At 53.4% G+C, this 24612-nt stretch overlaps 12 protein-coding genes across 12 annotated transcripts; 9 read left to right on the forward strand and 3 right to left on the reverse strand.

Moving 5' to 3' along the window:
- Nucleotides 1-237: 237 nt before the first annotated feature.
- Aspvir_001627 (uncharacterized protein) lies at nt 238-1686 on the reverse strand (the record flags this gene model as incomplete). The annotated part of the gene is made up of 1 exon (XM_043266747.1): nt 238-1686. The coding sequence occupies one exon, from the start codon at nt 1684-1686 to the stop codon at nt 238-240; it is 1449 nt and encodes a 482-aa protein (XP_043122682.1).
- Nucleotides 1687-3081: 1395 nt separating this feature from the next.
- On the forward strand, nt 3082-4296 carry Aspvir_001628 (isopenicillin N synthase family dioxygenase; the record flags this gene model as incomplete). The annotated part of the gene is made up of 5 exons (XM_043266748.1): nt 3082-3219; nt 3267-3500; nt 3545-3931; nt 3978-4157; nt 4204-4296. 5 exons carry the CDS (start codon nt 3082-3084, stop codon nt 4294-4296), a joined length of 1032 nt encoding a protein of 343 aa, XP_043122683.1.
- A 366-nt stretch (nt 4297-4662) lies between these two features.
- Nucleotides 4663-5697, forward strand: Aspvir_001629 (uncharacterized protein; the record flags this gene model as incomplete). Its single annotated transcript, XM_043266749.1, has 2 exons — nt 4663-4912; nt 4973-5697. The coding sequence occupies 2 exons, from the start codon at nt 4663-4665 to the stop codon at nt 5695-5697; spliced, it is 975 nt and encodes a 324-aa protein (XP_043122684.1).
- A 179-nt stretch (nt 5698-5876) lies between these two features.
- Aspvir_001630 (FAD-binding oxidoreductase) lies at nt 5877-7365 on the forward strand (the record flags this gene model as incomplete). Its single annotated transcript, XM_043266750.1, has 3 exons — nt 5877-6002; nt 6055-7201; nt 7250-7365. The coding sequence occupies 3 exons, from the start codon at nt 5877-5879 to the stop codon at nt 7363-7365; spliced, it is 1389 nt and encodes a 462-aa protein (XP_043122685.1).
- A 27-nt stretch (nt 7366-7392) lies between these two features.
- Aspvir_001631 (putative aldehyde dehydrogenase) lies at nt 7393-9050 on the reverse strand (the record flags this gene model as incomplete). The annotated part of the gene is made up of 4 exons (XM_043266751.1): nt 7393-7686; nt 7745-8450; nt 8505-8955; nt 9005-9050. The coding sequence occupies 4 exons, from the start codon at nt 9048-9050 to the stop codon at nt 7393-7395; spliced, it is 1497 nt and encodes a 498-aa protein (XP_043122686.1).
- An 822-nt stretch (nt 9051-9872) lies between these two features.
- On the forward strand, nt 9873-10733 carry Aspvir_001632 (uncharacterized protein; the record flags this gene model as incomplete). The annotated part of the gene is made up of 1 exon (XM_043266752.1): nt 9873-10733. The coding sequence occupies one exon, from the start codon at nt 9873-9875 to the stop codon at nt 10731-10733; it is 861 nt and encodes a 286-aa protein (XP_043122687.1).
- Nucleotides 10734-11103: 370 nt separating this feature from the next.
- Aspvir_001633 (putative alpha-amylase) lies at nt 11104-13344 on the reverse strand (the record flags this gene model as incomplete). Its single annotated transcript, XM_043266753.1, has 8 exons — nt 11104-11781; nt 11824-12064; nt 12109-12255; nt 12301-12501; nt 12545-12735; nt 12780-12888; nt 12934-13049; nt 13177-13344. The coding sequence occupies 8 exons, from the start codon at nt 13342-13344 to the stop codon at nt 11104-11106; spliced, it is 1851 nt and encodes a 616-aa protein (XP_043122688.1).
- Nucleotides 13345-14990: 1646 nt separating this feature from the next.
- Nucleotides 14991-17031, forward strand: Aspvir_001634 (putative glucan 1,4-alpha-glucosidase; the record flags this gene model as incomplete). The annotated part of the gene is made up of 4 exons (XM_043266754.1): nt 14991-15216; nt 15268-15551; nt 15598-15694; nt 15758-17031. 4 exons carry the CDS (start codon nt 14991-14993, stop codon nt 17029-17031), a joined length of 1881 nt encoding a protein of 626 aa, XP_043122689.1.
- A 641-nt stretch (nt 17032-17672) lies between these two features.
- Aspvir_001635 (putative glycosyl hydrolase) lies at nt 17673-18891 on the forward strand (the record flags this gene model as incomplete). Its single annotated transcript, XM_043266755.1, has 3 exons — nt 17673-18143; nt 18190-18440; nt 18486-18891. The coding sequence occupies 3 exons, from the start codon at nt 17673-17675 to the stop codon at nt 18889-18891; spliced, it is 1128 nt and encodes a 375-aa protein (XP_043122690.1).
- A 913-nt stretch (nt 18892-19804) lies between these two features.
- Aspvir_001636 (histidine kinase) lies at nt 19805-20869 on the forward strand (the record flags this gene model as incomplete). Its single annotated transcript, XM_043266756.1, has 4 exons — nt 19805-19888; nt 19948-19982; nt 20046-20615; nt 20680-20869. The coding sequence occupies 4 exons, from the start codon at nt 19805-19807 to the stop codon at nt 20867-20869; spliced, it is 879 nt and encodes a 292-aa protein (XP_043122691.1).
- Nucleotides 20870-20911: 42 nt separating this feature from the next.
- Nucleotides 20912-23416, forward strand: Aspvir_001637 (histidine kinase; the record flags this gene model as incomplete). Its single annotated transcript, XM_043266757.1, has 6 exons — nt 20912-22236; nt 22270-22695; nt 22764-22922; nt 22969-23092; nt 23143-23282; nt 23329-23416. 6 exons carry the CDS (start codon nt 20912-20914, stop codon nt 23414-23416), a joined length of 2262 nt encoding a protein of 753 aa, XP_043122692.1.
- A 662-nt stretch (nt 23417-24078) lies between these two features.
- On the forward strand, nt 24079-24546 carry Aspvir_001638 (uncharacterized protein; the record flags this gene model as incomplete). Its single annotated transcript, XM_043266758.1, has 1 exon — nt 24079-24546. One exon carries the CDS (start codon nt 24079-24081, stop codon nt 24544-24546), a length of 468 nt encoding a protein of 155 aa, XP_043122693.1.
- Nucleotides 24547-24612: the final 66 nt, after the last annotated feature.

The raw sequence follows: 24612 nt of genomic DNA on the forward strand, positions 1-24612 counted from the left end.
CCTGAAACGACGTGGCAATTGTGGAAACAGTAGAAAGTCGTGGCAGAAGCAGGCGGCTTGGTGCAGAACGTGTAGAGGTCATCTGCATCAAAGAGCTCAGCTGCACGATTGAGTTAGTTACGTCTTTGAACTCGGAATTGAGACTTTTCAGCTGGGTCCAGAACAACGCCCACTGCGGTACCTGGCCAAGTGTGGTGCAGACGCTGACAACAGCAAAAGGAGCAAGTCAACCCACATTTAGATATCGCTCGATTGACCAGAATGAGATGACTCGATGGACGGCCGAAAGTAGTCTACCAGTCGGCGGAGAAAGTCCATGGGCGCGGTATATGCGCCCCCTTTACTAGTATAGCCCTGCGCACCCGTCAATTTATGCACGCCTTGAATGGTGTCGGGTTCAAGTGTTCCGTCCTCCCGGCATATATACATGATCATATCGAAAACAATAGCCATGGGGAAGTTGATCGCCGCCGCCTGCTGCATAGCGACCTGGTCCAAATCATCGATGAGCTTGTATAGATGCTGGCGAACTTTCTCGGGAATGCCCATCTCCTCGTAGAGGTCGGCGACGGCCTGGGCCCCTGAGATCGAACACGTCCCGAAGTTGCGCTCGAGGATTGTCATGACGTGGTCACGCTTCTCCGATGGGAAACCTGGCTCCTTGACGGTGTCCATGAGGAACGACACAAAGATCTCGGGGGAGCCACTGGTGATGTCTTCGTATTTGATGTTTCCTTGGCTGTGGTATTCTTGGTAGTCGTCAAAAGGTGTGATGAAATCAACTGCCCTTGCTACTACATCGTCTGTGATCTTCACATCCACAGAGGTGTAGCATGCGGCCATGCGTCCCACATCGATACAGAATTGGACATACTGCTTCGACCTGACCGCCGTGTGTTGATCGTATGCTTTCACTCCTAGCAGCTCAAAAGGCACGGGGCTCTTGGTAATTGGAGACTCCTGTGAAAGGGGATTGTTGGAAGACAGGCTTTCGAGCTCTCTGGTGCAATGGTCGAACAACTCTTTGTAACGATGCTGGCCGATCTTGTTCCAGCAGGTCGCGTCATAGCCGTAGTGGGTCACGGAGTCCTGGAAGAACGCAAGGGTCCTCTCTAGGATTTCAGCAAAACATGGATGGTCTCTGGGGAATAGTTTCATGAGGATTCTCTGAGACATGGCTAGCAGCGTCATGGCGTCTGTCACGATAGAGACGGGATGTGTGCGAAACCAGGCGGGTGTCTGATGTCGTTCCCTGGTCATGTCGTACTGGTCATCTGGCATGACGGTCCAGCTCACGGTAAGCTCGACCGCCGCGAATAGCATATATACCACTTTCATATGCTCCGGTGTCTGGTAGTCTGGCGGAGTCAGTCGGCGGTAGGTGTTGATGACGATGCTCCCGGAAACGCCATTATGCCACGATTGGGAACCCCGCAGGACATGACGGACCCAGTCATGATTGATGTCGAAGACTTGATGCTGGCAGCCCAGGTCTGTCAGGGGCAGTTTCTCGATGATTTCATCTAGGAAGGCAAATGCCCTGCGGACATCCTCCTCGAGTGGTACCAAGGGGGCTTTGTCGATAGGCTCTTGGTATATCTTTGCATTTAACAATTGAGTAGGAAATTTTAGCCCTGGAGCGGCCCGAAGCTCCTGGATGTTCCTCTCCATGTCTTCCTGTTTCATGGCGGAGTTGAGGAAAAAATAGCTGGGTGTTCTAAGTAATGGGAGGAATGGGGCTGATCCACTGTAAGAGGATGCAATTTGCTGGGGGGAACGAATACAAGCAGAGTGGCGTAGAATTCCTGACAACAGATCAAAGAAAGAATTTTGTACGTATCCCGCTATTTCAGTGAACCAGACCACTATTTATTACTTTCGSAAATCGCGGTGACTGGACAACGATTAAAGGATGCGGACAGGCCTCCCACTATATGCAAGTTTTGAACACATCATCATGATTGAGCGGTCCAGGCAGACTATTCTGAAGTGATCTGTATGCAATTTCATCACAAGTAGATCTTAGCCTACCTCCCTCAGCACAGGTGGCCTATAGCAGTACACCGTGATAAGCCATAACTATGTCACAAGACATGCCTCTGTAGTCCTCGGCGGTACAAGTCTAGAAGGGGAAATGGGGGAAGTGTACGTAGTAGAGCACTAGCAGTGATGCAGTACACAAAGAAACACAGGTGCGCAAACAATAGGAGACAGAATAGCGAATAAGCGGTGGCATTATGGAGCACCAACATGGGGTTTGAAGACGAAAGCCCAGTAATAGAGCCCAAAAACTGCCAACCCTAAGCCTAGACAGCAATCAGAAGAGCGGGTGGACAGAAGGAGCAACAGATAAGACGAAAGTTGTAGTAGAAACAGCGAATTAGAAAGCAGGATTTGGCTAACAGCAACATCAGATAAAGTTTCTGATAACAAGGGTATTCCCTGCGCATGAAAGTAAACCCTTCCTCGCACTTTGTTTGTTTCAGGGCATCATTCAACATCTCGGGATGCGCATACTGCACGGCGCAGACGATAACCATTCTATACAGCGCTGATGGCCTCGGTGGATGGAGCAAAGTGTCGTACACCGTGTCTGCGTCCAGTATTGGCCATACGTGGGAGAGCCGGGTGGGAACTATACACTCAGACGACTCGGATCAATACAGATAAGGGAGTACTTTAACCTGCATCGGAAAATCACAGCCTTTCTCGAGGTTATTCTTGCCGAACCAATGCGCATGCGCATAATGGCATGGGGTTGACGCGAGCATCCTGATCCAGTCCACAGACGGGATATGTCGTCTTTCACAGTGAAGTTGTTGTATATCCAAGGAAACTAGCGACGACACGCGATCGGAAGGTCTATTCGAGAATTGTTAAACGAAGTACCCGATTCTCTAACATCCTATATCTTATGTGTCATAAATCATGCCATCTGGACTGTTCATTCCGCCATCAGATCAGATCTGATCCACTCGGCAATCTTTCCGACCCCGCTTCCACTTTCTCTTCTCTCTTCTTCCCCTCATCATTGAGATCTCTCAATCTTCCATTCTACCTGGGTCATCATACATCTACACAATGGCTGATTTCTCCTCCATTCCCATCATCGACTTTGGTCGACTTCAAGATCCCTCCACTAAAGAAGAAACCCTTGTCCAACTCCGGGAAGCCATCTTCGTCGTGGGATTCCTGTACCTGACCAACCATGGCATGGAGGTATACAACTGCACCTCATGATGTCTTACTGTACTGACTAAATTCAGGCAATTATTAAAAAAGCACATGCTGCACTCCCCGACCTCTTCGCGTTGCCATCCGAAGTCAAAGAAAAATGCAACATGATCCATTCCCCCGCGTTCGTGGGATATACCCGGCTGGGCGCGGAGACAACGGCCTCACAAACCGACTGGCGAGAGCAGTTCGACTTTGGGACCCCCGGGATGAAGCAATGGACGTCTAATGATCTGATTTGGCAGAGGCTAGAAGGGGACAGCCAGGTATGTTTAATTTCCTGGAGGCTGACTGATGACTGACAACGTAGTACCCCGATTACCCCGGTGCTCGAGAACTGGTGGAGGAGTACATCGCCGAGTCGGCCAAGGTATCCAAGATATTCACACGCCTCGTGGCCGAATGTCTGTCTCTACCGCCGACCACCTTTGAAGCGTTCAAGGGGAATATGGACCGACTCAAGTTCATCAAGTACCCGCAGTCCCCGCCCGGGGCGCAGGGCGTCGGTCCGCACAAGGACTCGGCCGGGCTGTTTACGTTTCTCTCGCAGGATGATACAGGCGGATTGCAGGTGCTCAACAAGACAGGCGAATGGATTGATGCGCCGCCCATCGAGGGGAGTCTGGTGGTGAATATTCAGCAGGGATTTGAAGCTATTACGGGGGGTGTCTGTACGGCCACCACACATCGCGTTATTGTATGTTGTGTTCCATCCTCGATTGATGTCAATCTGACGTTGATAGGCACCCACGTCAAAGACGAGATACAGCATCCCCTTCTTCCTTGGGGTGCGGCTGGACCTCACCCTGGCCCAGCTCAAAGAGTCGGCGGCGCATATTGTGCAGCGGATCCCGGCGTCGGATGATCGCAAGAAGAGGGCCGTGGATGTCCCGAGCGAGTTTCTGTCGCCATTGTACTCTTGTGTAAGTCTTCTTGCTATTTGTTCACTTCTTGTTCTGACGATGATAGTTCGGGGAGGCGTATCTGCGAAATCGCATCCTGAGCCATCCCGATGTAGGCCAGAAATGGTATCCGGAGCTGTATGAAAAGTATTCCAAGTAGGTATTGACATAGAATAGTCAATAATAGTTTCCCCTGCTATTCATTAAGACGACGATTATTTCTAAATTGCGCTGATTGCGCCCCCATTCCGCACCCGCGAATCAGACACTATCCAGCAGGTTATGCGGAGGCCTTGCGGGATCAGCATCGAAATAAGACACCAGACTGGCCAGTAGACATGGGTTAGCGCTTTAGTATCAGCAACTAGTCCGCTAGTCGCACAGCTAAGCATGGATATGGCTGTGGGCGAGGCTGACACTCTTCAGCCCGCTCAGCCGGTCTGTGCCCAAGTCTAAATAATGATCAAATCTTACACCTCCCAGCCCATTTTCCTCATCATAGATTATCCCTTGAAAATCGATCAATATGGCCAAGCTCGCTGCTCTCGGGCTGCTGCTATCGGCCATCCCTGCGTCGGCCGTCATCGCGACCGTAAACTCCCCCTGTTTGTCCATCTGCGGAGGTACCGCGAAGACGGTCAACGACGAGCTGATCTGCAACGATGGCGATTACAATTCCACGGTCAAGGGGCTGGCGATGAAGAACTGTCTCCTTTGCGAAAGTACCAGTACCACCTACTCCAACCAGTTCGATAGTGACATCTACTGGTTCATCTGTACGCTATCCTTGATTCACATCCACATACCACAGACAGGTACTAATGATACGTTGATAGTCAACCAGAAATACACGATCCAAGTCTGCGTCTACGAAGACACCGCCTCGACCTCGCTCTCCCCCTGCGAGTCGCAATGTCTCCCCCTGAAACCCGTCTTCGAGACCCTCTGGTGGGGCAACAACGTCTCGCTGTACAACTACTGCACGCAGAACAGCAATGCCTTTCCCACGTACGCGAGCGGCTGCTCCCAGTGCTTGAGGGGCAAGGCTGGTTCCAGGGTCCTGGGCAATTTCATGGATAATATGGTGTCGGCGTGCAAGACGCAGCCGAACGCGACCAAGGGGGACACGGTGACTCTGCCTCGGCCGTTGTTTGACTTGAGCGTTGCGACGAATTCCACAGCGACGAATTCGACCACGACGAATTCGACTGCGACGGGTACGTCTTCGTCGTCGCCAACTTCTACATCATCGTCCTCAGGAGGGCTATCGGCGGGTGCAGCAGCGGGAATCGGGGTCGGCGCTGGAGCTGGCGTGATCCTCATCGGGGCGTTGGTCTGGGTTCTGTTCCGGCGACGTCGTCGCGCTGCACAACAACCTCAGTCGATGTATCCTCCGGCTGCTCCAGGGGGAGGCCATGAATATGCTGCACCGATGCAGCAGGAAGCAGCGCCCTATGCATATCCGGTAGAGAGGAATCCTTCGAGGCTGGTGGAGGCGCCAGACACAAATGGGCAAAAGCCAGGAGGGACATGGGCGGCAGAATTACCAGCAAACCATTAATATATTGCCAGAGTAGATGTACGAATATCAATTGAATCATGGATTTTGTGATTGTTGCAATTCTGACTGCGCCATCTCGTATTGATGACTGATCGTTCTGGGCATGCGGGGTATTTGATCTCCATCTGCATTTCTTCAGCTTCATCCTCAGCAACTATTCTTCCTGTCATACAGTCGACATGATCCCCGAACCTGCTATTACCGCTCTAAAAGGCCAACTCAGGTCGGCCAAGGTCTACACCCCCGACTCAGAGGGCTATCATAACACCCTCCAACGATGGTCCGACACCGGCTCTAAACCAGCGGTATGCCTATGCCCCACTTCCAGACAAGCATCATTCTGACAGTTGACGACAGGGAATCGTGGTCATGCCGACTGATCCCGAGGATGTCCGTGCCGCTCTGCTCTGGGCCCAAGAACACCACATCGACCTCGCCGTCAAAGGTGGAGGCCACTCTGTCGCTGGCACCAGCTCCTCCGACGGTGGCCTGGTCATTGACCTGTCCTTGATGAAATCCGTCTCTGTAGACGCAGCTGCCAAAACTGTCACGGTCGGCGGTGGTGCCACCTGGAAGGAAGTCGACGAAGCCGCTGCCGTGCACGGGCTGGCGGCCGTGGGAGGCACCGTCAACCATACAGGCGTTGGCGGCCTCACCCTGGGCGGGGGATATGGCTGGCTCAGCGGCCAGTACGGCCTCACCATCGACAATCTGCTCTCTGCAACAATCGTCCTGGCCAACGGGCAGATTGTGACGGCGTCCGCGACGGAAAACGCCGACCTCTTCTGGGGCCTCCGCGGCGCCGGGTACAACTTTGGCGTCGTGACGAGCTTCACCTACCAGGCCCACGAGCAGACCAATCCCGTCTACGCGGGGCTGCTAGCCTTCCCCCCCGACAAAGTCGAACAGGTCATCGAGCAGCTCAACCTCACCCTCGAAAACCCGGACCCCCGCAGCGGCGCCATCTGCGTCTTCGCCCAGCCCCCCGGCGCCCCCGTCCCCATGGCCAACGTGATCGTCTTCTACAACGGCAGCAGGGAGCAAGGCGAGGAGCGGTACGCGGGCCTCCTCGCCCTCGACCCCGTCGTCAACACAACCACCATGATCCCCTACTCGCAGCTCAACACCCTGCAGAACCCAATGGCCACCTACGGCGGCCGCAAGTCCTTCAAGGGCGTCTTCTTCCACCCGCCGCTGGCCCCGACGTTTGCACGCAGCATGCTCGCCGACCTGACGGCCCGGCTGCAGGCGGAGCCCGACCTCGCCGCCTCAGCCCTCCTGCTCGAGTTCTACGATATGCGCGCCATCTGTGCGGTGCCGCGCGACGCGACGGCGTTTGCGAGTCGCAGCAGCACGCAGAATGGGCTGATCAACCTGCGGTGGACGGATGCGCACAAGGACGCGGAGCACCGGGCTTGGGCGCGGGAGATGCAGGCGCGGTGGAAGGCGGAGCTGGACGCGAGGGTGCAGGAGGGGGTGCCGCAGTATATCAACTATGCCGAGCGTAAGTCTTCTTCATTCTTTGTAACAAATGGCGAGCTAATGATGTCAGCGGGCGACTCGGTGGTGAACAACATCTACGGCGAAAATCTGGAGCGACTGCAGGAGCTCAAGGCCAAGTATGATCCCACCAACGTGTTTCACAAGATGCACCCGATCAGTCTGTAGACGAGTATTTGTATATAGGGATGACAATTACAACTTGGCACCTCCACCCAGAATCATATACTTGACCGTCTTGACAGAAGTCCACCCCTCCAGCGCCTCCTCGCCCATATCCCTGCCAAACCCGCTCTCCTTGACACCCCCAAACGGCGCATTGGCGCTCAGCATCGCCCACGCATTGACCGTCACCTGGCCCGACTCTAGCGCCCTGCTCACCCGGTAGGCACGGTTCACGTCGTTGGTGAAGACCGCCGCGCTGAGGCCGTGCAGCGTATCATTCGCCTTGCGGATGACTTCGTCTTCGGATGAGAACTTGGCGATACTCTGTCAATAGCATTAGCATATACCATCGTAGGAACCAGGGCAAGGGTAAGGTGATTACCGCCACCGGCCCAAAAATCTCCTCCTTCATAATGGCCGCATCCTCCTTAACATCCGCAAACGCGGTATTCTCCACAAAATACCCTTTCTGGCCCACCTTCTCCCCCCCAAACAGCAGTCGCGCTCCCGCCTCCTTGCCCTGCGCAATGTATCCCAGGATCCTCTCATGCTGGGCGCCATTCACGATCGGCCCCTTGGTCGTAGCGGGGTCGAGCGGATCACCGACAACACCGGGGTTCTCTCTCGCCGCACGCACATACGCCTCGAGGAACTTCTCGTAGATGGTATCCTGGACGTAGATGCGCGATCCGGCCGCGCAGATCTGCCCGTTGTTCGCGGTGATTCCGATGCGGGTCCAGAGGAGGGCGTTGTCGAGATCGCAGTCATCAAACACGATGGAGGGGCCCTTGCCGCCTAGCTCGAGTGAGACTTTCTTGAGGTTCGTCTTGGCTGCTGCGGACAGGATCTTCCGGCCTGTAGCGCTGGAGCCTGTGAATGAGACTTTGCGGATGGAGGGGTGTTCGGCTAGGCTTTGACCTGCGGGGAGGCCCAATCCAGCGATGATGTTGACGACGCCGGGGGGGAAGCCGGCTTCGACGATCAGCTGGGCCAGCTTCTGGCCGTACAGAGGGGAGTTTTCGGAGGTTTTGATGATGAGGGAGTTGCCTGTGGCCAACGCCGGGGCCAGTTTCCAGATTGTGATCATCCTGTCGCTATCAGCTACTGTTCTGTGGGGTTGGAATAGGGGGTAGGGGGCATACAGAGGGGCATTCCACGGGACAATGGCCGCGCATACGCCCAGCGGCTCGCGGAAGGTATATCCCACGCCGCCCGGAATCTCAAGAGTCTTCCCGTCGATCTTGTCGGCCCAGCCGGCGTAGTACCGCAGGTTCGCGATTGTCTGGGTGATGTTCATCCCCATGCTATCGGTGTAGAGGATGCCTGCGTCAACAGCCTCGAGACTGGCAAACTCCTCGGCATCGCGCTCGATCAGGTCAGCGAGCTTGAGGAGGAGGCGGCCGCGCTCCGGGCCGGGGGTTGCGCGCCAGGTCTGGAAGCCGGTGGTGGCTGAGGTCACGGCGCGGTCGACATCGGCAGCGGTGGCGGCGGAGATGGTGCCGAGGATGTTTCCTGTTGTTGGGTTCTCGACGGTGAGGGTCTCGTTGGAGGATGAGGGGGTGAATTCGTTGTGGATGAAGAGGCCGGTGGGGACTGTCTGTGTTAGTGTGTCGTCCTCAGTCTCCTACGGAGGGTGATATACCCGAAATTTGGCGGCCAGCGGCGCCGGTGACGGTGATAGTGGCCATTTGTTCGTCTTCTTCTTCAATAAACTCGAGAATAGAGGATGACGAGGGACTGCTATGAGGGACGGCATGTTTATATGCTTCCCGTTACAGTGTTCGGGACGATCCCGTGTATTCCGAGGGAATTCCGAGTGGCAGCGGGAAGGGATCGGCATCTGTCCGCTGTCACAGTCTCTCACTAAATGACACGAACTACCGTTTGATCAGGAAGGTGGGGGGAGAATCCCAATGTAGGAGGGTTATTTAAAGCAAAGGCTTGTTATTGCGAGCAATCAGAATCATCATATGGATCCGCGGTCTGCTACCTACGGGCTTGGCATCCGTTTCACCTCGTGTCGGCAGTTGACAGGGGCTCTAAATCTAACGGTTCTAACCCGGTATGTATATTGAAGAAAATAGCAGTGTACCATTGCGTACGGGCTAACATGAATAGGGGAGGTTGAAGAGAGGCTATGTCGGCACGAAGATAGCATGTCCTAGTCTGAGACGGCCTTACACTGCAGGACAGGCAGTCCCGCAGTACATATATGTATGCATAACTTTATGACTGTAATCCACGAATTAGCTGAGTGAATCTCTACAAGACAACTGTTGATAGATTCATCTGATCATGTATGCTGCTGAGCCTCAATTCCTATTCACTCCCATCCAACGATTTTCTGTGCCACAACGTAAGTAGTAGTCGCCTGATGCACAGCAACAGCCTTGTAGCGTACAGCCTCGTTCTAGGAATATATATTCAATCAAGAATTCAAGATACTACAAGCAAGCAACTGCAACTATCATAACTATTCATACACTATCATAGTCCTGACTGTTAGCAATATGCAATCCGTCCCATTCAACGCCAACCCCTTCCTCGTGGTCAATATGAGGCACTTTACCAAACGCTCCCGCCCAAGATACCTCTTTCGGGTTCATGCTCCGTACTCAGCAGGAGAGAGCAGCGCAAACAGTGTCCGGTCCCCGGCAGCACTCTACAATCACCCTGAGCAAGCGGATGATCTATTCGTCCTTGACCCCTCCAGCGCAGCGGAATCGCTTAAAAATCATCTGTATTGGAGGTGTGATGACCGTTGCAATCTGATGAGCTGGACTACCTCTTTGCTCTTTGCACTGCAGTACGGCCTCCATCGCCATCGAACGGATGACGATCATCCCGCGTTCGAAGATATTTTCTTACTCATGATTGATACACGCGCCTTCCCAGAAAGAACCTTCATCAAGGATTTGGAGGTCGTTAGCGCTCTGGATACTCACGACGGATACTGGGATGATTACCTAACTCTCCGGGGCACTGGTTATTTCGGAGAGTATCTCTCCCAAGGGGCGCTAGATATCAACGGGAAATGCGTGCAGGTCAGCTTCCAGACGCTGATTGACCTTGGTCTCTTTGAGCTGCTTCCTCCGCTTGCTGTTGAGGCCGAATGGGAGAAGTGGGCGAGGAGGGTAATTGAGCTTCGTCGGCCATTTTACAGACGAGAGGTTTGGATACCTACCCCCGATGAAGTGCGGACGACTGTTCAGCTTGCAAGGCATGGCTTTGGAGGTCGCTGGACTTTTCCTATTGCTGCCATGTTGCTTGCGTTGAGGCCGCGTGCGAACAATGATCAGGTCATTATTGAAGGATTAGAGGTAGAGTTCTCAAGAAGGCTGACCCTAGAAAGTGTGAAGATGCTTTGCTAATGAGAACAGAGGATGAGATACGAGAGTTGTCGTTGCATGATATCCAGATTGATCGTGATCGACTTCCTGAGCTCGTTCAGTTTGAGAACCTTGTTAATCACATCCATCGCCGGTCCGCTGGGAGGGATGTCGGCTCGCTTTTTTGGACAGTCCGGTGACACTGCAGGGCTGATGGACAAAGGTCTCTTGACTCGCTTCCTGTTCCTTATCTTGCTCAGAGAATCATCTACAGAACACGCTGAACAAGCGCGTCCGTCTATAAGATCAACCTACTGGTACATGCAATCTAGTATTCCCATCAGACATGCTGTTAATAGTTCATATCAGCTATATACATCATCCAGTACCTAAGCCGAAACGAAGATGAGAATCATCTCCACGTATCAGACGCTGTCACGGTCGTACCCGCACACCCAGTCGGCACCGTATACGACCGGTTCGGATCACTCTCCCACACGATGCTCCCATCCGACTCCTTCTTGAAGAACTTGTACTGTAACGAGGTGCCAACAGGCAACGTCACGGTCACATACCATTCAGGGTTCGATGAGGTGTATTTACTCGCCGACAGGGCAATCGCAGAGCTCGTGTCCCAGTTGCCGAGTTGGCTAATCGAGCCGGTCAGGTAGATGTTCTCGCCGTAGGTAGTTGTGACGAGTTCCTCGAAGAGAATTGGGAGGGCTGTGGCCGATGTGCATGCTGCCGTTGTTGTCGCTATCGTGGTCTTGGTGGTACTGGTAGCTGTTGCTGTGGTGGAGACAGAGCTACCGCAGAGACCACTTCCACTGACCCAGGACGAAGGCACAAGAACCAGGGGCAAGCCGGATGCCATTGGCACGGCGAGATTCCCGCTCAAGTCCACGGTGAGACTGGTGCATGTGTACATCTCGACAAGGGTGGTGCCAGCGGAGTAGCCCGTGCCGCTGAGGGAGAGGGTGTAGGAACTGCCCGAGAATCCCTTATTGCTGAGGACGGTGATGACTTGGGAGCCAGCGGTGGAGCCCTTGCGCATAGCGAGAGTGTTGGAATCGTAGTAGAATGGGTTGTTCTATGCAATTAGCGCAGAATGCAAAGATACGATGAGAAATACCTTGGATGTTATGTAGGCTGAGTCTTTGGAGATCGCCAGCTTACGGATCTTGTTGGTAGAGGCGATCCAACTGTACAGCGTGGCGCTGGTCGAGTATCCAGACAGCCAGACAGCCTCGCGGTTGGCCGGGTCTGCGCCACCGCTGTAGTGCTGTTCCTGTCCTGCATAGACAATGGGGATCCCATCGGAAAAGAACATGAAGGAGATGACATTCTTGGCTTGTGAATAGTCGCTCGTATAGCTGAGGAGGTTAGTTCGCATCCGTAAAAGTGAGGGAAGACCTACGAAGCAAATCTAGGGTTATCGTGATTCTCGATGAAGTTGCCCAGCAAGGTAGGATCCGCGCAGTCAGACGCAACAGAGCTGAGCATGTTGTAGAGATTACTGATCCTGCCGCTGGTCGATTCAAACGCGTAGAGAAGCTGATAGTATCTACAGTAGTCAGTATCTATACCGCGCCAACATCATAATGCGTACATTGGATAGTTGAGCACACCATCCAGGTAGTTCTGGTATGGACAAGTATACGTTGGATCGCCCGAAAAGACCTCGCCGACACAGTAGACGCCAGCAGCGTCATTGTAGCCAGGCCAGAAATCTTTCTCGACATGTTTCACAGTATCAATGCGCAGGCCGTCGACTATCACTGTCAGTATCATCCATGCCCAGGTGCGCGTACTGACTGGAGTAGTTAGCAACCAATGCCTTCACCCAGTCATACCAGATGGTTTGCACTGTCGTGTCGGTTGTGTCAAGGTCGGGCAATGAGACAGTGGTGTCTCCCAGCCAGCAGTCCTCTACATTAGTCTGATTGCTGTAGTCGGAGATGAGACAGTATGGATGGAAGTAACTAGAGGAACCAAAAGGAGTGAAGACACTGTAGTCTACCGAGTTGCCCGCTCCGTCGTAACCCTAAATGGTCAGATTCTGACGTACAACGGGGAAATCTGGCTTACCATATGGTTGGCGACCACGTCGACCATCAGGTACATGCCACGCGCGTGCAGAGCGTCGGCCAGGCTTTTGAGATCTTGAGCTGTTCCATAGTTGGAGTTGACCTCATAGCTTCGTCGATTAGTATGACCCGCAGCTCAGAGATAGGACGCTCACATGTTCTGCTGCCAGTATCCATGGTAGGAAGTACCATCGCCGGTGTCCTCATAGAACTGCTCAGTTACTGGGGTGATCCAGATGGCAGTAAATCCCATTCCTTGGATGTAGTCGAGCTGACAGCGTTAGTTCTGACTGCAGAATATGAGGTAATCGTACATGACTGGTGATCCCCTGCCAACTACCCCCACAATATAGCTGCAAACGTTAGCATATGCCCAAACGAGCAGATAGGGCACAAACTCTTTGCGTGACATCGCAGGCCGCGGTTGTGGAATTGTCTTCTCGACCAAACCGATCGGTCAGGAGGAAATAGATAGACTGACTGCGCCATTCGGCTGGGGTCAGAGCATGGGCAGCCTGTCCGAGCAGGGACAGGGACAGCGGGAGGAGTGACGAGGTCCACTTCATCCTGGCAATGCGCGCGTGCAGCTTGATATCATGCATACGAAGATTTCCCAACAAAGTTACAAGACTTATATACTCTCGCTACTGATAGTAGGCACTACACGCCTTCCTAATACGCTACGGATGTCCCGTCCTGTGCATTCACTAGTGACGATCATCGCGGGCGCGTGGACTGATTGATTTCTTCATCGCGGGGACTGCCAGAGGTGATCGATACGTGTTTCGGCTCTCGCACCGATTGAGTTTGGCAAAGCCGCATCTAAAGCCGTACGTTCATGGCAATAGGTTGGTGAGTCCGGCTCTAGGATGGCAACGAGGCGCCGAAGGGTCACGGAATTCCACTAGTGACCTCGGCAGTTGTGCAGAAGAAACGCAAGCAATCCGTGAAGGTTGCATACCACACGTTTAGTGTGGAAGCAAGGGGTGATTCGTGGAATCGGCAGTGAAATTGTACGCGAGGTGATCCCCACACCAGCTAAGCGTGTTCTAAGGAGTAAAAAAGGTTACTGATCAGTCTCTCCGCATTCTGGTTGAAGAGATACTAGGTTAGACACGGCCTGTAGGCTCGTACATGTGTTAAAGTGACGGGGCCTGACAGCCTTCTCGTAATTAGTCGTAGGCTCGTAGCCATGTAGCGGCCCTAACTCTAATTTCCCCGGATAATAGAACCGCCAAAGGATTCAATTGCCATCCGAATCAGAGTGACTACCAGTGAAAAGAATCTCAGACAGAAACTGACACGGGCCTGAGATCCGAGATTGGAGTGTCAGTGCCCGACCGAAGCAGGGGGCGGCGCAATTGCGGGGAATCTTAATATCGACGGTCTTTTGGGATGCTTCAGGCTTGATCCGAATTGGCAACAAGTCCGGCGCTATAGTGGATGCGCTGAATACTTCATGGTCTCACCACTTTAAGCAGTCAGTGTCTCCGCAAGTTCGTGAACCGAATTGCCCAATCTACTAAAGAGTCTGCAGTCCGTATCTTCCCAAATTTCTCCACAAGCCGAGCCGGAGTGAATACGTGCTGATGGAGGGATCGGGGGTCCATCTTGGACAGGTGGGTGATAGGCATAAAATGAGCGCTTTCACCCGGCAGCGTTAGCCTCGGATAGAAGAACCAGTCGGAGCAGCGGAATACTCCCCAAATCTCCGTGAAGGAGTTGCCTGCTGCTGCTATTCTCTTGCGATCAGCATCTCCCCAGGATATCAGGCCTATCGGCAACAACGGAAATCTCCGTCTCGACGGGCGATCATCCTCACTATCACATGTGCAATCCATGTTCTGCCGTTGCAGAGGACCCCATGGGGAACCCGGCTCTGTTTGCATGCCGTCTGGGGGCGTTGTTTATGCTCTTTGAGGATTCGCATATGCAGAAATCGTGAATTAGATTGATGAGACCATCAATTCATTTCTTAGTCCAATCAGATCCTTAGAATGCGCAGAAAAGAGCTGAGCAGAATATACAAGAAATCCACTCACCGGAAATACCTTCAAGACACACAATCACCAGCCATGCGGAGTCAAAAATCTATAAGAGGGGTCACACCCCAGAGTTGTCCCTTGCGTCAGGATTCAGGACGATCACTCTCATCTCGTCCCCTTCACCTTGTCGTCTCATCCTTTCCTTGGAATTTGTCTGTCACCAAGCGATGCCTCGCCTTTCCTACGCGCTCTGTGCGCTGGCTCTTGGGAATGCTGCTATTGCAGCTCCGCATTTGTCCCCTCGTGCTACTGGCAGCTTGGACACCTGGTTGGCTACTGAGACTACCGTTTCGCTGAATGGCATTCTCGCCAACGTCGGCGCCGACGGTGCTTATGCGAAGAGCGCAAAGCCTGGCATAATTATTGCCAGTCCCAGCACCAGCAACCCAGACTGTAAGCAACTATCCTGAACTGGTCCTATCCGACAATCATTGACATCTCTAGACTACTATACCTGGACGAGAGATGCCGCTCTCACCATGAAAGTCCTGGTCGATCTCTTCCGCAACGGCAACCTGGGTCTGCAGACTGTTATTACACAATACGTCAACTCTCAGGCCTACTTGCAGACCGTTTCTAATCCGTCTGGCGATCTTTCGATCGGAGGTCTCGCGGAGCCCAAGTACAACGTCGATATGACCGCCTTTACCGGAGCCTGGGGTCGTCCTCAGCGCGACGGTCCGGCTCTGCGTGCCACGGCCCTCATCGACTTTGGCAACTGGCTGATCGTATGTTCCCTGTATGAAGGGTGGGAGGCGTTGCTGACATCCACAGGATAACGGCTACTCTAGCTATGCTGTCAACAACATCTGGCCCATTGTGCGCAATGACTTGTCCTACGTGGCTCAGTACTGGAGCCAGACCGGCTTTGGTGAGTCCGACTCTCTGATAACATGTGTACATTCATTGCTGACTTTTCATTCCACCTCAACAGATCTCTGGGAAGAGGTGAACTCCATGTCCTTTTTCACCGTCGCTGCTCAGCACCGTTCCTTGGTCGAGGGAAGCACATTTGCTAAACGGGTGGGAGCTTCCTGCTCGTGGTGTGACTCGCAGGCCCCCCAGATCCTCTGCTACTTGCAGAGTTTCTGGACTGGCTCGTATATCAACGCCAACACTGGCGGTGGCCGTTCCGGCAAGGACGCCAACACCGTCCTCGCCAGCATCCATACCTTCGACCCCGAAGCCGGCTGCGATGATACTACTTTCCAACCCTGCTCCCCTCGTGCCCTTGCCAACCACAAGGTGTACACCGACTCGTTCCGCTCTGTGTACGCGATCAACTCCGGCATCGCACAAGGTGTTGCCGTTTCCGCTGGCCGCTATCCCGAGGATTCCTACTACAACGGCAACCCCTGGTTCCTCACCACCCTCGCCGCTGCCGAGCAGCTCTACGACGCCATCTACCAGTGGAAGAAGATCGGTTCCATTACGATTACAAGCACATCCCTCGCCTTCTTCCAGGACGTCTACAGCTCCGCCGCGGTCGGCACCTACGCCTCCAGCAGCTCCACCTTCACAGCCATCATCAACGCGGTCAAGACCTACGCAGACGGCTACGTCAGCATCGTCGAGACCCACGCCATGAACAACGGCTCCCTCTCCGAGCAATTCGACAAGTCCTCCGGCACCTCCCTCTCCGCCCGCGACCTGACCTGGTCGTACGCCGCCCTCCTGACGGCCAACATGCGCCGTAACGGCATGGTGCCTGCCGCCTGGGGTGCCGCCTCCGCCAACACCGTCCCCTCGTCGTGCTCCATGGGCTCTGCCACCGGCACCTACAGCACCGCGACGGCCACCTCCTGGCCCAGCACGCTGACCAGCGGCTCGCCAGGCGCTACCACTACCACTACCACCAGCAGCACCAGCACCACAACCGCCTGCACAACCCCTACCTCCGTCGCGGTCACCTTCGATGAGATCGCCACCACCACCTCCGGCGAAAACGTCTACATTGTCGGATCCATCTCCCAGCTCGGTAACTGGGATACCAGCAGTGCGGTGGCCCTGAGCGCGTCCAAGTATACCTCCAGCAACAACCTCTGGTACGTGACCATCAACCTGCCGGCTGGCACGACCTTCCAGTACAAGTACATCCGCAAGGAAAGCGACGGCTCGATTGTGTGGGAGAGTGACCCTAACCGCTCGTACACGGTGCCTTCGGGCTGTGGTGTGTCGACTGCGACTGAGAATGACACTTGGCGGTGATCGTCTACAGCTATAGTATATATGATTGGTAGTTGGCTGGTTAGAATTAAGACTATATCGTTCCGAAAATAATACATATGATTGACGATTTGACTGTGGCATCTGAACTAAAAATAACAGCGGGGTCCGTAGTTGGGTTTCAATTTTCAAATGTACCTTAGCATACAAATGTGACATGCCACATCCCAGTCGGACCTGCATGCCCCTGCAGGTCCCAGCCGTGTCGATCAATTCGAGGTTCATGATGAGTCGGATTATTCTAGTCTATATTTCGCCAGGCATGCAGATCATTGTGCGTCATGGCACATATCTTTTCAGAAAGAATGCCCCATCCCTGGCACGTATACCTCTCTACAGCGGCACGTCAAATGTTTGAATCCTGTATTTACCGCTAGCCTGATCAGGAATCCAGATAGATCCTTCTGATTCCTTCAACAATTAGTTGTCATAATAATCCTCAGAGTGGATTACCCCATCAGGTTAGCAGTAAATACGCAGGATTCAATCATTTGACGTGCCACGTACATGGTGCATTCCGACCCCTTTTTGCGCACCTGATACATCTGCATTTCGTGCGGTAGGCTTGCCCACCATAAGAGACAGACCCCTCCCCTGGAAATCCAAAACGACACACACGCAAAATGCTCTTCGAATTCTGCTTCCTTCTTCTCGCTCCCCTCGTCGCGGCTGGAACGCCTACGGCACGCGCAGAAACGGCCCTCGCCGCGCTCCAGACATGGTACAACACCACCAGCGGCATCTGGAATACCTGCGGCTGGTGGAACGGGGCCAACTGCATGACTGTTATCGCTGACCTGGCGGATGTGGACGACTCGGTGCGGGACGTTGCTGTTGCTGTGTTTGAGAATACGTGGTCGGTGGCGCCGAGATCGAATCCCGCGCCGGGACGGGGGAATGACTCGTACAACGGAGCGATCAAGCATCATCGCCGGCAGAAGGTTAGTCGGCGGCGCGCAGGGGTAGATGTCTCTAAGTGGTTGGATGGAGCGTACGACGATGATGCGTGGTGGGCGTTGGCGTGGATCGCGGCGTTTGATGTCACGGGTAGACAGGAGTATCTTGATCTTGCGGTGGGGATATTTGAGCAGTTGGTGGGTTGTTCGATTGTCTGTGAGAAGAAATTCTAACAAGTCTTAGAGTAAGGTGTGGCCGTCCAGATGCGGCGGGGGCATCTACTGGGACTACACGCATACCTATGTCAACGCCATTGCGAACGAGCTGTTTCTCTCGTTGGCGGCGCATCTCGCGAATCGAGCGTCGAACAAGGAGTATTATGTTGACTGGGCTCAACGCGAGTGGGATTGGTTCCAAGGCAGCGGAATGATCAACGCCAACCACATGATCAACGATGGGCTGACGGAGAGCTGCCAGAATAATGGACAACCCACGTAGGGAACAATCTCCGCAATCGAGATCAAGTGCTAATAAAACAGATGGACCTATAATCAAGGAGTCATCCTTGGCGGACTGGCCGAGCTATACCGTGCGTCTCCCAACGCAACATTCCTCGAGTCAGCAGGGGAGATTGCTAAAGCGGCGATCGCGGCGCTGAGTGACTCGAATGGTGTCATGCACGAGCCCTGCGAGCCTAGCAGCTGCGGTGGCGACAGCACGCAGTTCAAGGGGATCTTCATCCGGAACCTGCGGCTGTTACACAGTKTGGCCCCGGATGAGGAGTACTCGCGTGTCATTACAGCGTCTGCCGATAGTATCTGGGCGAATGATCGCAATGCCAGTAATAAGATGGGGGTTAACTGGGCTGGTCCCCTTGAGCGGGTGGATGCTTCGTCTCATAGTTCGGCTATGGATGCGTTGGTTGCTGCCATTGGATTGTGGTAGGTTATTAATCTGGAGGCCAGAGATGAGTGATTCAGATGCTTTGAATAATGAGAGCAAGACGCAAGTGGTGTCATGGTGGTAGCAAGCTAGCCCAATATATAATTTGTCCGGTCCATTCCATGTATCAAGCCGTCATTGTCGAGTAGAAGCCAGGAACTCTGGGCTGGTGAGTCCTGTTATCAAGGTATACCAGCATGGATGACTTCCTATCCTAAGAAAGAAGTAAACAGTGGGTAGTCGATATCTGGTAGATTGATGAAGGTGTAGATGGACTCAGACTCAGAGTATTGGGATAAAGCAGTCTCCAAATGTCACGTGACAAGCAAATTAGTCATGTCCGCTCCTGATTGGCGGGCCTGACTGCCTGAGGCAGTGGATCGGCCCGCAGCCAAAGGAAGAAACAATAACGAAACAGCTTAGATTGATTGATGGATCGCGACCAGCCTAGACCCCAGGAGGCTTTTTCTCTCGCAATTATTTGCTGCAGTTGATCCACTGTAATCCCTTCTTCCAAGGCAGAGTTCAGTGAGAATCCACAGCTGCCCCGATCTGGCCTCCTCTTCTGTCGTCCTCCGTAAGCGACCAGCGCAGAATCCATGACTCCGAAGTATGGTTCACCGTTTATCCAACGGCTATCCAGCATCTGGTTGTCTGATTCTTCTGGAGTCGGTTATCGGATCTTGGCCTCGTTATTCTTTGTTCCAGACTGACTCAGCTCTTTCTGACCGTTGCAGAGATCCGTCGAGCAGAGTAATCACTAATCCCGATTTGGACATCCCATCTCCAACATCTTCTCAATCTCCTCTTTTTACTCCTCCCCTGTCCTCTCCTCTCTCCCTCGTCTCTTCTCCTCGATTCCCCTCTCCAGATTCAAAACGATGACCTCTGGACGACCAGCCAGAGTTGTCTCCGGATGCGCATCCCAATTGCCGTGCAGCTCGGCCTGCTGGTCCTTGTGACCGCCCTAGTGGGCCTGGCCGTGCTGTCCATCGCTACGGTGAGCTCTCGCCCTGATCGCCGATCATTCCTTCAAGTCAACAAGACTAATGTGCACAGTGGGTTAATAATTACAGTTTTGTGGTCGATGTCCAGTAAGATAGCAGCCTTCGCTAAGGCTTTATCGTACGTTTTCCACTAACAACCTAACCCTCTAGATCCGAAGGACTCGAGCTGGTCGCAAAAATCAAAGCCAGCCAGATCGCTTCCAATCTCAAACTTCTCGAATCGACGTGCAATACCATCGTCACTCGACTGCTGATCCAGGGGGCTCTCGGTCGTTTTTACAATGGGAACTCGAGTGATTCGAACTGGACCTCGTCGGTTACGGATGTGCAGTCGGCATTGGGCAGCAGCAATTATCTGGACCTCTATCAAGCCATCATTTTCTCTCGAAATGGCCAAGGAAATCGGCACGGATTGCTCAATGTCACCGCAAAAGATAGTGCCGACATCACACTTCCCTACACCTACTCGAACGGCTCCGCCGTCATGCTAGGAGATGAGGGGCTGGGTTATCCACCCGCGCTCTACCCAAATCTGACCTATTCCGCAGCCTCCGACGGCAGCAACACACCCGATGTGTACGCCTTTTCGGACTACAAGCTGGGACTTGGCACCGCTCTTCTTCTTGGACCGCTGCCGATTAACAGCTCCTTTTCCCTCATTTCAGTCACAGTGCCCATCATCAATAATACTTCGGCCTCTGACATTCTTGGATACATGACGTAGGCAATCAATCCTGGGATATAGACAGAGAGTAAACCGGATTTCCCTGCTGACCGCGTACAGGGTCGTCGCCAGTGCCGCCAATCTGCAGGCCACGATCAACTCCCGCGATGGCATGGGCAATACTGCTCAGATTCTCCTGCTCGGTCCATCGCGGGCCGAAAACCGGTTCGCCCCGGACGCCTACCCGGCCACAGCGACCTCTGCCCCGGACGTGGAAGGACTGTCTCGCGCCGAAGTCCACTACCTGTAGCCTACGCCACTTCCCGGTCAGAGCAGCAGACACGGCGGCAACATGAGCATGAACAGCTTTGCCCTGTCCAAGTATCCGCTGGCATGGAAGCTCATGTCGAGACCGTGGGCGCAAACCAACGACTCGATCAGCGATTTGTCAACCCAAAACAAACACGGATACCAGGTTGCCGTCGGCGCGATCCGGCCCAAGACGCAGATGGCACAGTGGATCCTCTTGGTGGAGGAGACACAGGCGGAGGCTTTCGCCCCGATCGACAAGCTCAGGAAAATCATTCTGGCATGCGTCTTTGGGACGATAGGGCTCATTATCTTGATCGTTCCTCCGCTCGCTCATCTGGCCGTGGCCCCGATTTGCCGGCTGAGCGAGGCCACTCGCAAGTCGATCGAGCCCCCCTCCCAGTCTCCGCATAATCGCCCTCCGTCCTGCGGATCGTACATTGTAGGAACCACCGAGGCGGAGACGGAACCCCGTGCTTTTGACGACCACATGGATGAGAAAGGAACTTTCGTAGCCTGGGTGAAACATTTCCGACGCAAGGACCGACCCAACAGCGCACACAGCAATGGCAGTCGCAACCACGCCAGAACTTTCCAGATTCCGGGCAGAGTGAAGGAACGCAAGCATCTCATCACGGACGAACTGACGGACCTGACGAGCACTTTCAACGAGATGTCGGACGAGCTTTCTATTCAGTACAACCGACTCGAAGAAAGAGTGGCGGAGCGGACTCGCGAGTTGGAAGCCGCCAAGTCGGCCGCGGAGACTGCCAACGAGAGTAAGACACTGTTCATCGCCAATATCTCACACGAGCTCAAGACCCCGCTAAATGGGATTTTGGGCATGTGTGCAGTGTGCATGGGCGAAGATGATCTTCCTCGGATCAAGAAGTCCTTGCAGGTCGTTTACAAGTCAGGCGATCTTCTCCTGCATCTTTTGAACGACTTGTTGACCTTTAGCAAGAACCAAATCGACCAGGCAATTCGTTTAGAAGAGAGGGAATTTCGATTGTCGGACATCCGGTCTCAACTTGCGGTCATTTTCCAGAATCAGGTCCAGGAGAAACAGATTGACTTCAATGTCAACTTTGTCAGCGGTGATAGCCTTTCGGCAAAGGGTGATGCCTTCCAGGAGAAGATATTGCTACCGTCTCCCCCCGCGCTTGGTCCACCAGGGACTGGTCGGTTGAGGGACATGGTATTATGGGGTGATCAACATCGTATCCTTCAGGTTCTGATCAACCTGGTCAGCAACAGTCTCAAGTTCACACCCGACCATGGCAAGATCGACGTTCGCATCAAATGCGTCCGCGAAGTGGAAACCCCGGGCAGTCCCCGAAGCTCTCTGCAGGACTCTCGACGCAATTCGTGACTGCGATCCCGACCCCCGTCGCATGCCAGTTCTCAGCCCCGTGACCCCGTGGACGGTCTGGTTCAGGAAGAATACCACACTCCCGTGCTTTCGCAGTTGCGGACTCTGATCTTCCAGTTTGAGGTCGAGAATAATGGTCCTGGCGTCGCCCCCCATTTACAGAAGCGCGTCTTCGAGCCCTTTGTACAGGGCGATCTCGGGCTCAACCGAAAGTATGGAGGCACCGGGTTGGGGCTCAGTATCTGCGCGCAGCTGTCTCGCTTGATGAATGGAAAGATCACCCTTGAAAGCGAGCAGGGCAAAGGAGCCTTGTTTACTGTGGAAATTCCGTTGAAATTCGTCAAGGAGGCAGCGCCCAGTACCCGCAGTTCCAGTGCCGCTGGATCGCGCTCACCGAGTGTTTTGTCGCTTGACGATCTCCCGGCCTCGCGCGACCGCCGTCGAACAACGGCTCTGTTCGCAGCGATCCGTTGTCCAGCAATTTTGAGAAGCCGGATTTGCAACCTCGACTGGTCGGACTCAGTCAGCCGTTCTTCACCCCCACTCCGTCATCCCCCGCACCGTCGACTCCCCGAGCTCCTCCTGTGGATGGGCCCAAACCCGAGGTGAAAGATAGCACATCTGGCAAAGTGCGCGTGTTGGTGGCCGAGGACAACGTAGTGAACCAGGAGGTGGTCCTTCGGTACGCCCTTCTTTACGTCTTTATAAACAATGCTAACGCCTTCCAGAATGCTTCGGTTAGAAGAGGTATATGATGTAACGGTCGCCAAAGACGGCCAAGAAGCCTACGACACCGTCAAGGCGAATATGGAAGAGGGCAAAGTATTTGATCTTATCTTCATGGACATTCAGGTATATATGCAACCACCACTATGTAGAAATAGCGCAGCTGACGCAGGCAGATGCCCAATCTCGACGGCCTACAGAGCACCCGTCTCATCCGGGGCATGGGCTACTCGGCGCCGATTGTTGCGCTCAGCGCTTTCTCGGAAGAAAGTAATATCAAAGACTGCATGGACTCGGGCATGGATATGTTCATCAGGTATGTGTACCTCACCTTGATAAGGAGACTATACTAACGGAGATAGTAAACCTATCCGACGGCCTGCCCTGAAACAAGTTTTGAACAAGTTCGCTACGATTCCGGAAGAGCCGGAAAATATGCCAGATTCGTAGCCTTGGCAGAAGCCAGTAGCAGGCTACTACCTTTCAGGCATACAATGGGTCTGTCATGGATATTTTAGATGTGGCAGTCCATCTATCTTTGATGTAGCCTGGTCAGGTTAAGTCAATCAAAATCAACAATGATCATCTGAAATATATTGCAAAGGACTCTCACAGTACTCTCTGCCATGTGGCTTCGCATTCAAGCTGGGTCTTGTAGGACGGACAAAAAGCCGGTAAATCATCAGCTTGAACTTGCAAGGAACGGCACTTTGCTTGAAACCCCTTGTCTAGTTCTCAGCTTTGAGATCTGATGCTCAATCTACGCGACAAAGACCATTCATCAAGACATTCCTGAAACTATTGAAGCTCCAGCAAGTTTCAGATTTATAATGACATCGTTGTTTTCCTACTTACATCTTTTATTGTTTTGAGACTCTTCCACAAAGCATCTTTGATATGGTCTTACTATGACAAAGGATGTCTCAAATCATCCATATACAAAGCCATTGTCTATTGCAGTGTTCAACAGAAGCTGTCTATGAATATGTCTTAGTCCATAATATAAATACTTCTGCTGTCTGTCTGGACAGGGAAGCAATCTCACCAACTATCTCTTCTCTTCTCTTTACACTACTTTTCGATTGACTTCAACAGCATCTGCCACCATCAAAATGAACAACTTCAACAACACACCCAACTACAACCCCAACAGCCTACCCACCCTCAACAACGGTATGGACCAGACCTTCTACGCCAACATGGACAACAACATGAATAACACACACAATCTAGGAATGAATTACCTGTCCGCAAACCACCCCCTCTACACCACCTTCAGCTACTGCATCGTCTTCTCCAACCTCCCCGACCAGCCCTGGCCATCCTACAACCTCCTCACGCAATGCCTCGACAAGGTCCGCGCGCGCGACGCAAAAGTCTACTCCTCCCTCGACGCGATCCAGCGCTACAACGGCGTCAAGACGGGGGATCTGATCCTCTCGTTCACGGCTGCGGCTGCGACGGACGGGGTCATCTGGACGAGTGCTGAGGGGGTCATTCTCCATCAGATGAGGTATTGGGATCGGGATCGGAGGATGGCCGGGTGGGCGCTTGTGGGGGAGTATGGGCTTGCGCTGTGAGTTTTGTTTTCTGTTTGTTTGGCCTCCAGTTCTGGGTTTGGTTTGATTGGTTCTTGGTTCTGGATC

The sequence above is a fragment of the Aspergillus viridinutans genome (genome assembly GCF_018404265.1).
Source record: "Aspergillus viridinutans IFM 47045 DNA, scaffold_1, whole genome shotgun sequence".
NCBI classification, from domain to species: Eukaryota; Fungi; Ascomycota; class Eurotiomycetes; order Eurotiales; family Aspergillaceae; genus Aspergillus; species Aspergillus viridinutans.